Source organism: Sus scrofa, chromosome 4, assembly GCF_054392235.1.
Source record: "Sus scrofa isolate SSC_HxYL_T2T_F1_AM1 chromosome 4, Sscrofa_HxYL_maternal_Yorkshire_Landrace_v2.0, whole genome shotgun sequence".
NCBI classification, from domain to species: domain Eukaryota; kingdom Metazoa; phylum Chordata; class Mammalia; order Artiodactyla; family Suidae; genus Sus; species Sus scrofa.
Window position 1 is genome coordinate 86029819 of NC_139386.1, and position 15193 is coordinate 86045011.

A 15193-nucleotide genomic window follows, 5' to 3' on the forward strand; every position below is an offset into this window, starting at 1 on the left:
ATAAGGATCAATGAAAATAGTAAATGAAGAAAGGCTTGTCATAGTATAGCTCATTTTTATTTTCTCTTGACTAATAAGCATTGTTTAAATGTGTCATTTTGGAAATTCCCAAACCAGTTATAATAAAAAAAACCCAAAAAACATTATATATAAAAAAAAGTGAAAAAATGTTTCTTTTTGGATGATTATGAGAAAAAAATAAAAGAGTGTCTTAAAAACTACCTACATTGTAGCTGATGAGTATATATCATAAATATAACTAGATATACTACTATTAGAATTTGTAAGTGTATTATTAACATGAAAGGAATCCATTCATATACCCTAACCAGAGAATCGAATTCTAAATCCAGAATTAGCAACAAAACACTTAGATTTTCTTCCTGTGTCTTCATTTGCTTATCGTGATGAGGGATCTTTGAGGGCTAAGATATTATTAATAACATAGGATGGGAAATCCTTCACTAGACGAGGGAAGAGGGCCAATCTTTGACTTATGTTTTCATTGTATGTACCTCACATATCTTCAGCTAGAGGTAGCATAAATGACCAAAGGTCCTCAGCTACTGTGCTCTGAAATCTACTGCTGCTTTTCTACCTAGCACATGCTCCCCCAGGGCTCACTCGGTGACTGAGAGGAGCAGAGTTACTAAAGCAGGCTTCTCCTCTGTGGAGTCAAGGAACTCTCTGAGGGCTCTTGGCTTGAGCACTCCCCGATGGTCTTACTGAACCTTCCTTGGACTGTCTAGCAATCCAGGAGGATTTCACCCAGCCTTCCTTCTCTCTCTCCTTCCCTCAAGGTCAGATTCGTATGGTGGTCTGCCAGCTTCCCCTGGATCCCTCCCTATTTTCCCTTGCAGCAACTTTCCATACAGAATTTCTCTTACAGGAATAAAATTCTTGCATGTTTAATCCCATCTTGGCATCTTGTCTGCTTCTTGGAGGATCTAGACTAGCACATTCTCCCTCTATTTCTGTAAAAGATACTATCATGTGAAATTACTAAGGAGAGAAAAGATACTTACTATAATTGAATGACAACAATATTCTAATACGACTGGATTCTTAAAGTTAGGTCAGTTAACACTTCATGTAATTTAGGGGTAGCCTCTCAGAAATTTTTTTTTCTCATGCTAGTTTATTGATCATCTGCCTATGTGTAAACTTGCTTTCAGAAGGACTGAACTATCACAGTCAGATCAGGAGTTGATGTTCTAAAAAACTGTCATTTTACTCAGGATGGTTGGATGGCCATGAAGTATTAAGCAGCTCATATGTCATCTTTGAGATATCTAAGGATATTTAAAAAGAAATTAGAAGGAATATTTCTGAGTGTTTTGATAGCTGGTAATATTGTTGAAATTCTATTCAGTATGACAAGAATTATTCAATATAATAAGTAGTAACAGATTTGTTGCAAATATTTACTGATTCTTTAAATTTGTATGACTTTGAGTCCTTATATTTTATATGTTCATGTTAAAATTCTTCTCTTTGCAGAATCACAGTGAAAGATTCGTTTTCATTGCAGAGTGGTATGATCCAAATGCTTCACTATTTCGACGTTATGAGCTTTTATTTTACCCAGGGGATGGATCTGTTGAAATGGTAAATGAACCTTTCTTCACTTAAAAGCGGGTAACAGGATGAAGGTGGGCTAGGGAGAGGAAAAGGATTGCCTTTTTTGTAATTACTTTTAAAAATACATCCTTTTTATTTTGATATTGTAATTCCAATATAAGAAGATACTTTTGTACCTTTATTTTTAATAGAAATTATTATTTTTCTTTTTCTTTTTTTTTTAGGGCCACACCCATGGCATATGGAGGTTTCCAGGCTAGGGGTCCAATCAGAGCTACAGCTGCCGGCCTACACCACAGCCTCAGCAACATGGGATCCGAGTCGCCTCTGCGACCTATGCCACAGCTCACAGCAAGGCCAGATCCTTAACCCGCTGAGCGAAGCCAGTGATCAAACCGGCAACCTCATGGTTGTTAGTCGGATTCGTTTCTGCTGCACCACATTGGGAACTCTGAAGTTATTTTTTTAGTTAGAAAACTTAAGTGGGATTATTCATGTTTTGGACTAAGCAATAATCAGCAAGTGGCTATAGACAAAGATGATCATGATCATAAATATGTTACCGTTGTTGAGTGCTGTTCATTACTGTTATCTCTACGAAAAGCCAAATAGAAGAAGATTGAACTCAAAGAGTCCCACTTTATGTCCCTTCATTGACAACCCCTTTTGCAGGTGGATCTGTTTGGTAATTTGGATCTTGTATGGGCAAGAAAGGAGAAATTTGGAATTCTTCAGATTTCATAGCTACCAATTTGTGGCAATGGTTTGGCAATACATAAATCGTTCTATTCAAGGTTTTTAAAAGTATTAAATGTGTACTTTTTATGTTATTACTGGATTAGACTAGGAAATGGATAAATTTGTTTTCCTTTTGGCCATGGCATGCAGGTACTTGATGTGGGATCTCCTTTCCCAGACCAGGGATTGAACCTAGGCCACAGAGGTAAAAGTGCTGAGTCCTGACTAGGCCACCAGGGAACTCCCATAAATTAGAACAGAAATTATGATTTGTATTTGTAGCAATAACGAAAAAGAACGTAACATGTTTAATAAAGCAGAATTAAGAACTATTTCTAGTTTATAATAAGATTAACATTTTCTATTGATATTGATTTGCTTTATTGTGGTGTTGTTTTTGGTTCCAGCATGATGTAAAGAATCATCGCACCTTTTTAAAGCGGACCAAATATGAAGACCTTCACTTGGAAGATTTGTTTATAGGCAACAAAGTGAATGTCTTTTCTCGACAACTGGTGCTAATTGACTATGGGGATCAATATACAGCTCGCCAACTGGGCAGTAAGAAAGAAAAGTAAGAAATCAATTATGTAATCTTTTTTCTTTTTTAATTCTGAGATCATTATGTATATCTTGGTACCAAATTCTAATTTCTTGTTTCTATCCTGTTTCTACAGTGGAGATACTTTTCAGTGACCCAATTCAGTGTTATGACATGTTCAGAATTTTGTGGAGCAAATTCTATGATTTGTTCTTCACTCAAGTAAAAAACGATGCCCATAATCTTGCACACTGATTATTTTCTAGAGGAAAAAGATGCACACCTTTTATACACCCTCATCATTCTTTTAATTGGGAACTGAGAATCCAAGTCTTTGGTGTATTGGATAACTAGCCTCTTGAGAAGAGTAGTCGTGAGTACCATACGCTCAGTAGAAACTCAGAGTAAAGTAAAGCTGTTTCTTGCAGAAGAATAGGAAAGACTTTGTGAGGATATTTGACAGGATCATGAAAGATGGACTGAATTTTTACCAGGGATGGATCAAGTTGGAGGAATGCTGGTCAGAGGAATGAGAATGAACAAAAGTACAGTGAAATGTTATGTACTGGGAGGAGCCCATTGTTCTGCATGGCTGACTTGGTGGTTAAAGTATTTTTAAAATATACATAGTAAAATAGTCTGAATTAGGATGGTAGCAATATGTAGGAAGAGGAAGGAGGAAAAGTATAAGATTAGTGGGGGTAGAGTAATAATAGACATGATAAGCATTAATATCTGTTAGCTATTTTTATGTCAGGCATTGTGTTAAAATGATTTGCACAAGTCATTTATTTAAGTCCCACAACAGCCTAAGACAAAAGTTAATAATATCATTATTCGCTCCACTTTACAGATGGAGAAGTTGAGGCTTAGAGATATTAGGTAACTTACCGAAGGTCACAGAGTAGAGGCAAAATTAAAGCCCAGTGTCTGCCTGAATCAAGAATGGGAAGATTTAATCATAGGAGAATGGAGAGGACTTGCAAAATGGTGGCCTTCTTTCTGTCTCAGTTCATTTTTATGTCTCCTGCGGCACTGGGCACATCTCCTCACAAATTACAAGCACCATGTTAGCTGAATGAATCAACGTATAACAGTTTGAAACTTACCTACTCTTTCCTTTTTTTTCATTTCCTCCCTGTTTTCAAATGTAGATTTTTGATCTAGTTGGCAAAGATGTTTTTGTCTAGATTGTAATATATGTTCTCTATTTTTGAGCTTTATCCACAGACATAATAGATGTCTGAAAAATAGTGATTGATCGATTGAAGACAGGATGTATGAGTATTATGAAAATATAAAAACATTATGATACAGAGAAACAATCTGTCTTCAAATCGTAACTACACCCCTAGAGATCACTGTAGTGATGCCTTAAACAGTAAATTATTCGCAGGGGATGCCCCACAAAAATTTGTTGACTGAATGAACTTACATTGTTGAAAATTGTATTTGGAGGATGAGCTTCTGGCTGAGTGGCCTCCTACCTTTTCCCTTCCCCACCCCAGTTGCTTGTGGCTCTTCCTGTTAAGTGGAGAAACTGCAGCATGATGCCTTCCTTCTGTGTGTCTCTCTCGTCTTCTCTCTCCATCGTTTGTCAAAGCTACGTTTGTTCTTCTGACTTGTCCTCAGTTTTGATTGAGAAGAGAGACAGAACAAGTTGGAGATGTAACTGAAAATCAGGCTATTCAGAAAACAAAGACTTCTCATGTTTTTCTTCTGAATGTCAATTTTTATTATTATTAAAATGACATTTTAATTTCCAATGTACATTTATGAGTTTGCAGCTTTGTGAGTCTAATAAGAACTACATTTGAAATGCAGTTTTAATTCTTTGCTCATCTTTCTTTGCTCTGGTTTCTGTGGTTTATATTAAATTGTATTGTGCTGATTTGGATTCATTGCATTTGTGGAGTGATTGTTGCAGTAATGAAAAAATAGGGATCACTGGTGGAAGTTAAGGCTGCATGTGTAAAAAGCTCCAAAAACTATTTAATTCTATAGGAAAAAACCTGTCAAACTATTTTTTGAGGTTTGCTACTGAAATAACTAGCAGATTACCTAATATCTGAGTTCTGCCATAGTAATATTTTTTTTATTTTTTATTTTTTATTTTCTTTTAGGGCCACACCCTAGGGGTCCAATCGGACCCTTAGGGGTCCCAAGCTAGGGGTCCAGTTGGAGCTGTAGATGCCAGCCTATGCCAGAGCCACAGCAATGTGGGATCCGAGCCGCATCTGTGACCTTCACCCACTGAGAGAGGATTCTTAACCCACTGAGAGAGGCCAGGGATTGAACCCGCATCCTCATGGATGCTAGTCGGGTTCATTAACTGCTGAGCTATTATGGGAACTCCCCCATAGTAATATTTTTTATGAGACTTCTTTATAAGCACTTTATAATTCTTGATGTTCATTGTGGGTATTACTACACAGGTGTGGATGGATCAGCATGGTGTTGAATGACTCCTAAAAAAGGAAAACCAAAGGATAACTCTAAAAAAGGAAAACCAAAATGGAATGTTAGATAAATAGGAATCACATCGTTATGAAATATACTGGTAAAAGTCTATGGGATTAACGAAACACTAACCACAGTTCCTTTACTTACAAGTAATAAGTATGTATAGTTTTATTGTTTGAGTACATGCTATATGCCATTCTTATGGTATGCACTTTTCATATGCATCTCAGTTTAAGACTACAAATTTTCATTTAAACTGGCAAAAATAAATGAATTAGGGAGACAGGGTTAATAATATGACCCAAACAAAATAAAATAATAATAGCTATAACAATTATAACTTCTATTTATTAACTCTGATTTGTCTACAATAAATGTTGATTCCACTTTACAGAACAGTTCAGTAACTTGGCCATATTCACACCATTATAAAGTAAAGGGAAATGAATAAGTCTTATCATGTTTAACTCTAAAAAAACTCATTATCTTTCTGTTAAAATTCTAATTAATATGTTGGTAAATACTATTGAATTGACTGATTTAATAATAGGAGGAACAGAAGAATGTAAAGACAGCTTTTAAATATGTGGGCTTTGTAAATATAATTAATTAAAATATGTGCAGTATTATATTTTTACTGACTTAAAATTGTTTCACCATTTTCTCTTCTGATTCTTTCTTAACTGCATGTGGGTTAACAAATCCAGCAACCGTCTGGGTGATTTAAACAGAATTCTTCAGAATTCAAGAGTTTTTAACATGTACTATTTCATTTAAGTGACCAAAAATTAGGCATATGGAGAAAATGCATGCAGGTCTATCATGGTCCCATAGAAATAGCTTTAATGTAATAATTATAACTAAGTCTAACTCTCAGTTTTATATGGTGTCAAGGAAAATGTATGAGTTGATTACATTCCTATCATATATATCATTCTCAACTCCTTTCTTTCTGGAGTAAAGCCTAGTGAGAGGGAGGAGTAAAGTTGATCATCATGGTGCCCATCTGCTAATTTTGAGGCACTTATCCAGGTAAAAATAGAATTCAAATTAGTTCATAAACTAGCCTCAGCTTTCTAATTCCTGTTAACTGTAGAAACCTGACATTTGACTCACATGTCTATCCTTTTACTTTTTTTTAAAAGCCACTTTATTGAGGTATAATTGACATACAAAAAGCTGTAGATATTTATCACATGAGTTTGGAGATAAGTATACACCTATGAAACCATTACCGCACTCAAGAATAAAATTTATCTATCACCTCCGAGAGTTTCCTCCCACTCCCTTCTTTTAAACTATTTCTTATATTGATTTTTCTTTTAAGAAAACTTAATGTAAGATATACTCTCTTCACTAATTTTTAATTTGTTCTCTTTTTTATAAATCTCACCAAACTGAATGGATAGTTAATTATCAATGAGTATTTGATTTTAATCTTAGTAATGAATTGATACTTAATGGTTCTATTGTTCAAATGTAAAGACATCATACAAGTTTTGTTTTTGTTTTTTAGGTAGGAAATAGATTTATTACTATAGGATGCTTGTGAAGGGTACAAATCGGCAGGCAAGAGGGCTCTGTCCTGAGAATTAAGTGGGCTACAAGTTATAATCAGAGTAGAGGGAGAGAAGACCACTTCTTCCCTCTTTTTTTTTTTTGTAAAAAGGTTGCAGGAAGATGGGATGCAAGAGGATGGTCATGTCCCAGATCTCGGCCAAGTTCCTGGTAAGGGCTGCCAGGTGAGGTTCCTTGGTTTCAGACAGGAAAGAGTTCAAGAGTGAGCCATAGTAAAGTAAAAGCAGGTTTATTGTGAGAGATACACATTCCATAGACAGAATGTGGTCTATCTTAAAAGGCAGGAGTTGCTCTGGGAGAAACATACTCCACAGACATAGTCCGTGCCATCTCAGAAGATAAGAGCAGCCCATACATGCTTCCTGTCATCTCTTGAGCTCAGTTAGTCTCCCTTCTCCCCTCCAAATTAATAACTCTTGAAGCACTGACACAAGCACCAGATGCAAACCAAAACAAAGTACTGGTTTTATTTAGGTCATTTGGTATAGGTTACCTTTAAGAATGGTTCAAGTTTTGTTCCTCTCCCTACTTTTCCATCCCACTCCTTGTCCTCACTCCTTCTCAGTTTAGACTTTGGGGCTCTCCTGAGGGAGAGAGAAATCTCTGGAGCAAACCACACTTGCCCAGAGTTTTCTGTCTACCTCAAGGCAGAGTATGGGAGAGTACCAGAGAAGGGTAGACTTGTATACAGGTGCTGGCTTTTGCCTCAGCTGTGCTAACCAAGTGGAAGCAGGAGAAGAGCTATAGACCATGCCCTGCTTGAGGGCCTGCAGGTTGGAGAGAGAATAGGCGGGCCACATACAACGGGAAACCCTGAATTGCAGCCATCTGTGGAGGAGCCAATGAAGGGGTGGAGGGAGGAGCCAGTGAAGGGGTGGAGGGAGAAACCAATGAAGGAAGTGGAGGGAGAAGCCAATGAAGGGGTTGGAGGAAGGAGCCAATGAAAGGGAGTGGAGGGAGCGCTTTCCTGGGAATGGAGTAGAAGTGGCTTTACTCATGAGGAGCAAAGGTACACGTGTTCCCAGTGTCTTTGGAGTTTTATTTCTTTAAGCCATTTGGCCTAACATTTTTGAGTAGATCAAGGCTCCTTCTCAGGAGAGGAGACCACATGAATACAGTTCTCACCTTTGGGAAACTACTCCCTCAATACCAATTTACTTTACATATCATCCTCGTTGGTGGTGAACAGTGGTGAGCAGTTGAGGTTGGGTTTGTAAAAGGCACTGGAATGCATTCAATGAGACCCTAGTTTAATTTACACAGACCATGCTAAAAATTCACGCACATATTTTTTTCTCATCTTTACTTATCTAAGGTCTCACTGTCCAAGGTTGATAATATGATAGCTCCAACAGCAGCATTTAAGTTCTCAGGAGAAAATTAGGATTCTTCTTCTGTTTACTACCAGGAAACGTAGGTAAATCCAAGCAAATATCACTTGTACTCCCCACCCCCCAAAATCTCTAATATGAGGGCAAAAAACTGAATGTCCAGAAGAGCAGAGAAACTATGTAAGTTGGAAGAGAGAATACTGGAGCTCAAATGTTCTAAATTTCTAAAGGGTCAAGATACTATACAACTTTTAAGAATTTTAAGTTAGGAGTTCCCTGGTGGTTTGGCAGGTTAGGGATCTGGTGTTTTCACTGCTGTGTCTTGGGCCACTGCTGTGGTGCAGTTCAATTCCTGGCCCGGAACTTCTGCATGATCCAGGAGTGGCCAAAGGAAAAAGAAAAGAATTTTCAGTTAAATAACTATGAAAAAGTTTCAAAGCTAACTACTAGAGAAATAGTATATAAACTTGAAGCCAACATAAGAGTATAGTAGGTAGAATCATGGCTGCCCCAAAATGTCCAAAGATGTTTCTAATCTCTAGAACCTATGAATATGTTACTCAATGGCTATGGCATTTGGATGGCTGTTCTCTTGCTCTTTGTATATTCCCCCTGCTCCACCAGTCTCTGCTTCACTCACATGACTATCCAGTCCTCTTAATTATTAGGCTTAATTAGCTCCTGATAACTGATGAGCCCACCGGGCGTCAACTTCCCGTATAAATAGTCTCCTCCCCAGAGTAGTGAAGACTGTTGCCAAGTTTCTGCCAGTCACCTGCTGCATTTGGTGGAGTGCTGCTTCAGGACCCTTTGTGTAAGATCCCCCTGTCCAATAATTTATGTCACTGTCACTGTCTCCAGGATCTTTCTTCTACCTTGTAGCTGGGCAGCTACAAGGCTTGCAGGCCTCCAGGGTGCAACCCAACTGTTACCTTACATGACAAAGACACTTTCCAGATTTGCTGATGATTTTAGGCCTTGAGATGGCGAAGTTATTCTGGATCATTTCCATGGCTGCAGTCTAATCACATGAATTCATAAAACCCGAGAACCTTTCCCAGCTTCAGAGAACCGGAGGGATGTTGGTGTGAGAAGTACTTAGCCTCCCTTGACAGCTTCGGAGGTGGAAGGAGACCACTGCCAAAGGATGTGGGTGAACTTAGTAGCCATCTTTCCCAAAAATGGGTTTGATCAATAATCTGTTTTTGGTTGATTAAGGTCTTTTTGCTATCTCTCTACTTTCAGCCTTGTTAAGTTATATTTTACGTGTATTTCTTATAAACAGCATGTGGCTCTTTAAAAAAAATCCAGCCTGAAAACCTCTAGGTTTTCATTGGTAAAACTGGTAAACATGCATTTTCATGTGTCGTATTAGTATTTTTGAACATATGTCTACTATTGTACTGCTTTCTTTTCTGTTTTTTTTTTCTTGTCTTTTTATTGTTGTTAGTTGAGGTATTTTGCTTCTCAGTCTTTTTCCCCCCCTCTGTGGTCTTTCTAGAAGTCATAACAAGTTACCAATGCTCAAATGCTTAAACAATATAGATTTATTATAGTTTTATAGATGAGAAGTCCAACACAGATCTCACTAGGCTAAGATCAAGGCTGGTAAGGCTGCATTTCTTTATGGAGACAAAGGGAGAATCTGTTGCCTTGCCTGTTCTAGCTTCTTGAGGCGTCAAGGGAAGAGGCCTCTTCTAAGCTGATCCACCTTCCAAGTACAGCTGTGTGACCAGTCCCGGGTGAAACCACTACCCGGCCAATCTATAGAATCTTGAAGTTGTAGTTTTCAGCCACTACATTTTGGATGGTTTGTCATGCAGCAATAGAAAAGAGCAGCACTATTATATTTTTGTGGTCCTTTACTTTCTTTGTGTGATATCTTCACTTTTAAATAATATGTATGATTCCTAATGCCTCTTTTCCCTTCAAAATACATTTTAACTATCTTCTAATGAACAATTAAGCAGTGAAGATGTGACAGGAACTTATTTAAAGTCAATCATAGCAATCAATGCTTTGTCTCTTGTTGGCATTTCAAGAGAAATGAAACTGCATTTTAAACTAAAATCTGTCAGTTTTATATTTTTCATGTTGCTTCTTGTTCACTGCTAATGTGTTTTATATTTTCTTTAAGAGCTATGGTTCAGGAAGATTTTTCCAGAGTTTAGCATAAACAATCATGGGTTGGTTTGCCTTTATAATGTTTAAATAATGTGATCTAAAAAAGTGATGAGTTTTAATTGTCTTCAGTGAAGCCATTTAAAATGCTGTGAGTGACTCACTTGCTTTGGAATAAAGATATAGTCTATTTATTACAAGCTCTAACAGACTAAGATGAACAACTTCTGTTAATTAAAAGTTTTAACAGCCAGCCATAAGTTATATCTAATTTCAGTAAGGGTATTTGCATCATTAATCCTTAGCTAAGTTCGTTTCATTGGTGAAGAAAGTCCACTATGAAAAGGCCAATTATTCTCCTTTTATAGATGCTTTGAATTAATGCCAATGTGTCAGAAGACTTGTAAAGAAGGGAAAGTGACAGCATTTTTTTAAAATTTTGCATGCCATATAAATTGAATTCCTGCCCTTAATCTGATTTTTATTTGCATTTGCAACTATTAGTCTTGAGGATTTGTGATTATGTTCTCTGTTACTAATATTAATGGCAATATAATTTGTGGTGTGGAAGTCGCACAGATCTGGAAGTCTCGTGAGCTGGGGCTTCTATTATGAAGATGGCACAGACCAGCTGTACGATCTTGGCAAATTACCTTTCTGGGCCTCATTTCCTTGTTAGTAAAATGAGAGCACTCAGGTGATCTCCATCTTCAAAAATATATTAATTCTGTGGCTTCACAGTGGAGAGTACGTAGTAGCTCTGACTTATCCTCTTAGAGGAAAGTGTGACTTTTAAAAGTTGGCACTAGCTGTATACATTGTCAGGTAAGAAGACACTTCAATTCTTTTGTACAGCATTCATGCTATAAATGAAGTGTTCATAGAAGAATTTATAATTATTTCCAAATCAGTGCTGAACTGACTGCATGGCATACAGAAGTTAAAAATCTAAGAGACCAAAAATCAAGCTCATGTGTTTATTGCAACTTTTTAGAGAATTGTCGTCTCATAAAATACATGCTAAGAAATAGAAAATTTAAACTCCTGTGTTTTCTAACATGGACTTTTTGAGAATAACAATTTCAGCTTTGTTTCCCTCTAAGCTTTTATTATTTTATGGATTGGGTACCTAATCTTGATTTCCTTGGGGAAAATAGTAACCTTCCTTTGTATAAGTTTTTAAGAGACCATTAATACACTTCTCTTTATAATTCACTTTGATGTTTGATCTAGGGTTTTTAAGGAAACTACCACTGCTTTGGAATTAATAAAACTGCTGAACTTTATTTTTAAAATATTCTTTATTTCTTTACAGAACACTAGCCCTGATTAAACCAGATGCAGTATCAAAAGCTGGAGAAATAATTGAAATAATAAACAAAGCTGGATTTACTCTAACCAAACTCAAAATGATGACGCTTTCGAGGTAAATATTTCGATCATTTTCAGTTACATAATGTCTGGTTCCTTTTTTAAAAAAACAGAAATCTTTAATGTCATTGTTTAAAGTTAACTTCCACAGAATGACAAAGAATAGAGTAGTAATCTTGTTAGAATGAGAAAATATAAGGCAGCAGGTAATCAGATGCATAAATAATGCTTGAATAACAAGCAAGTAGTTTTCAGGTTATGCTACTATTAGACATTAACTGTTTGTCTTTCATAACTCTATCTGCTTTTATAACACCAGTGTTTGATAACTGTAATTTCTTCTCCTTATGCAAGTTTAGCACATTGTATAAAAATGGTAGGAGAAATGAAAGAATATTTCTATTTGACAAGGGAATATTACTATCCAGATTTTCAAGGGAGTTCTCTGGTGGTCAGTGTGTTGGAGATCTAGTGTTGTTACCATTGTGGCTCAGGTTGCTGCTGTGGCACGTGTTCGATCCCTGGACCAGGAGCTCCCACATGCTGCGGATCTGGCCCCCAATTTTTTTTTTCAAAAGTAATGTGTTTGGAAATGTTTTCATTCCTCTCAATATGTATAATTGGTAGATATACCTATTTACTGAACTGAAAAAACAAGCCATTCTATCTGACCAGGTATTTTCAAAGTTATTTGGTAAAAATAAGACTTAGGGGCCTTAATAGGTAGGGTTGGACCCATTGGTATTATGTTACTCCACTGATTTGTGTATGTTTGTTTTTTTGTTTTTTTTTTTTTTTTTTGGTTAAGTGTCTTCTCACTGCTGTTCCTGGCTATCTATTCCATGGGACAGTTGCTTTTTTGTCTCTGAAAATACAACGGATATAAGTAGATATTCAGTGCAGCTTTGATAAGTCTGATCCCAAAAAACCTTAAAACATCCTCAGTTTTACCCCAACAATAACATAACTTGAATTTTTTCCCCCGTGTGATATCTCCCAGTTTATATGTATTCTAGAAAGGCAGGGGTCTTCTATTTCAGAGCATACAGTCTAGAGCCAGATACCTTGTAACTGCACTATTTATTAGGTGTGTGACTCTGAATGACTTCCCTCTGTGCTTCAGTTTCTTCATCTGCAAAGTGGAGGTTATAATAACACCTGTATCATAAAATTGTTATGGGGTTACATGAGGGTTTTGTTTGTTTGTTTGTTTTTGTCTTTTGTCTTTTTAGGGCTACACCCGCGGCATACAGAGGTTCCCAGGCTAGGGGTCGAATTGGAGCTATAGCTGCAGGCCTACACCAGAGCCACAAAAATGCCAGATCCAATCCGTGCCTGCGGCCTACATCACAACTCATGGCAACGCCAGATCCTTTACTCACTGAGGGAGACCAGGGATCGAACCCGCAAACTCATGGTTTCTAGTTGGATTCGTTTCTGCTGCACCATGACAGGAACTCCGTATGTAAGTTTTAATACATGTAAAGTGCTTTGAAAAATCGTGGTACATAGTAAGTGTATATAGATGTTAGTTATTAGTGGTAGTAATGTAGTAGTACTTTTTAGCAGAAACCAAGGTCGTGATCCTTTATAACTGCAGTTAAATTTGTCTCATTTCTCTATGTATTGAGAATGCTTGCCATTATAGCAAGCAATAGGACGGAATTCTGGAGAGATGACTTTGAATAGTTTTAATGAGACTAAATAATGTCTCTGCACTTTCAGTGTTTGATAATTTGGCATCAAACGTTCCACAATAAAGTTGCCCAGGAAAGCTTAACTGCTTTTTTAATTGTTTATAGCATCTCATGCATTTCTATTACTATTACTATTGAGTCTTAGATTTTACCCAATTTAAAAGCTAATAAGTTAGTCTGTAAATCTCTCAGGGATGCTAGTGAAAGATGTGAGATTCTGAGTCAGACAAAGAGCTTGATTGTAGCTCAGCAAGCAGAATGAACATCATGTTTCTGTTGGTTCCCCTTGCCTTCATGTCCCGTGGGAATAATAAGATATGGGCCTTGGTGGATGTTGTATACACAGTTGATTGCATCACAGCTGAGGAGCCCTGAACTTGGGTTACCCACTGTTTCATTAACAAGCAGTAAACAAGCCTGCTCTTTGTACTGAAGAGACATGACCTCATCCCTCAAAGTTGCTCACTATAAACATAATTCTGAGAAATGGTTGGGATAAAGAGTAGCTGGGGCCTTGTATTCTTGGCATACCCAACAGGACACTTTGGGAGTGCCAGAGACACATAGAGGAGTAGCTCCCAATGCTTACATCTTCTCTAAATGTATTTCCTTCCATGTCTGTTCCTCCATCAGGACAGTATCTGAAAGGCAGCTGCTGAGTTCCATCTGACTTTATACTTCTAGTTCTCAGATCAGCACCTGATTCAGAGTAGGGGTTAAGCAAAAATTTTCATGAAAGAATTTAATAGATCTTTGTGAAAGAATCGTGAATTTCTCTATAAAAACACAACACAACAAAATGGAACAACAACAACTAAACTTCTCTAGGTGGTGAAGCACTTGTTCCTATTTCTCCCCATCTAAACTTATTAAGGGAAGCATTAAATAAGAACGATAAGAAATAAAAGTTCATGAGCTCTCATCTTGGTTTCAATTTTAGATTTGAATGGGAATATAACTATGTTAGAAGGAAAATACTTTTAGTAATTAAGTATTTTCATTGATGTTAAAAATCATGATATTTTTTCTTTTTTAGTAGTTAAGTTGGGTTGAAAAATTTTAGAATTGGTGATATAAGTAGTCTTACTGCTATCCCTTCTAAAGTACTTCCCACATGAGTTTTTCAGACATTGTTTTACCTCATTTTAGGCTATAATACAGTATATCCATATCATTTTTTCGAATTCTTACTGGCTAGAATTTTTTTTTTTTTCTGAAAGTTCATAAGCAATCATAAATTTGGGTTCAAATCTCCCTGTCCTTCTTTCCTAACTAGCACTTTGACCTGGACAGGTTATGTAATCATACAGATTTCCATTATTTTCATATGTAAAATGAAGGCAATCATCCCTATTTTAAAATATTGTTTGAGGATAATAATTTAATATTGGCATATAATAGGCTCTAGAAAGGTGAATTTTCTTCCCTTTCCATTTCTTGGGATTAATGTTTTTTTTTCTATACTTGCATAGTGTACTTTTTCATAACCACTTCATAGCCAAAGAGAAAATTTTGGAACACTTGGTTTTGAATAAAAGTGTATCCTGATATAGCTTATTATGTGAATTCATTTTTTAATAGGACTTTGGTATCTTAAAACATTATATATTAAATTATTAAGCCTGGTATCTTAAAACATTATATACTAAATTATTAAGCCTGGAAGTTTAATCCTTTGTTAGAAGATACTTTATTTTAAAAAGTAGTTGATTTTGAAATATACTTGCCATGTTCATTGAACTCATTTTAAAGCCTTTGAGAAAACCGTTTGA

General features: G+C 36.5%; 1 protein-coding gene across 6 annotated transcripts in view; it reads left to right on the top strand.

Annotated features, from left to right (window-relative positions):
• Positions 1 to 15193, top strand: part of NME7 (NME/NM23 family member 7) — a 278798-nt gene that overhangs the window by 53081 nt on the left and 210524 nt on the right. For all 6 annotated transcript variants that reach the window (XR_014843894.1, XM_021089441.2, XM_085022464.1 and 3 more), the window contains 3 exons: positions 1501 to 1608; positions 2727 to 2893; positions 11669 to 11779. Coding sequence is in view for 5 of the 6 variants with exons in the window: in XM_021089440.2 (XP_020945099.1) it covers positions 1501 to 1608; positions 2727 to 2893; positions 11669 to 11779 (386 nt within the window). In the remaining variant the exon portion in view is untranslated. The remainder of the gene's footprint in view (positions 1 to 1500; positions 1609 to 2726; positions 2894 to 11668; positions 11780 to 15193) is intronic.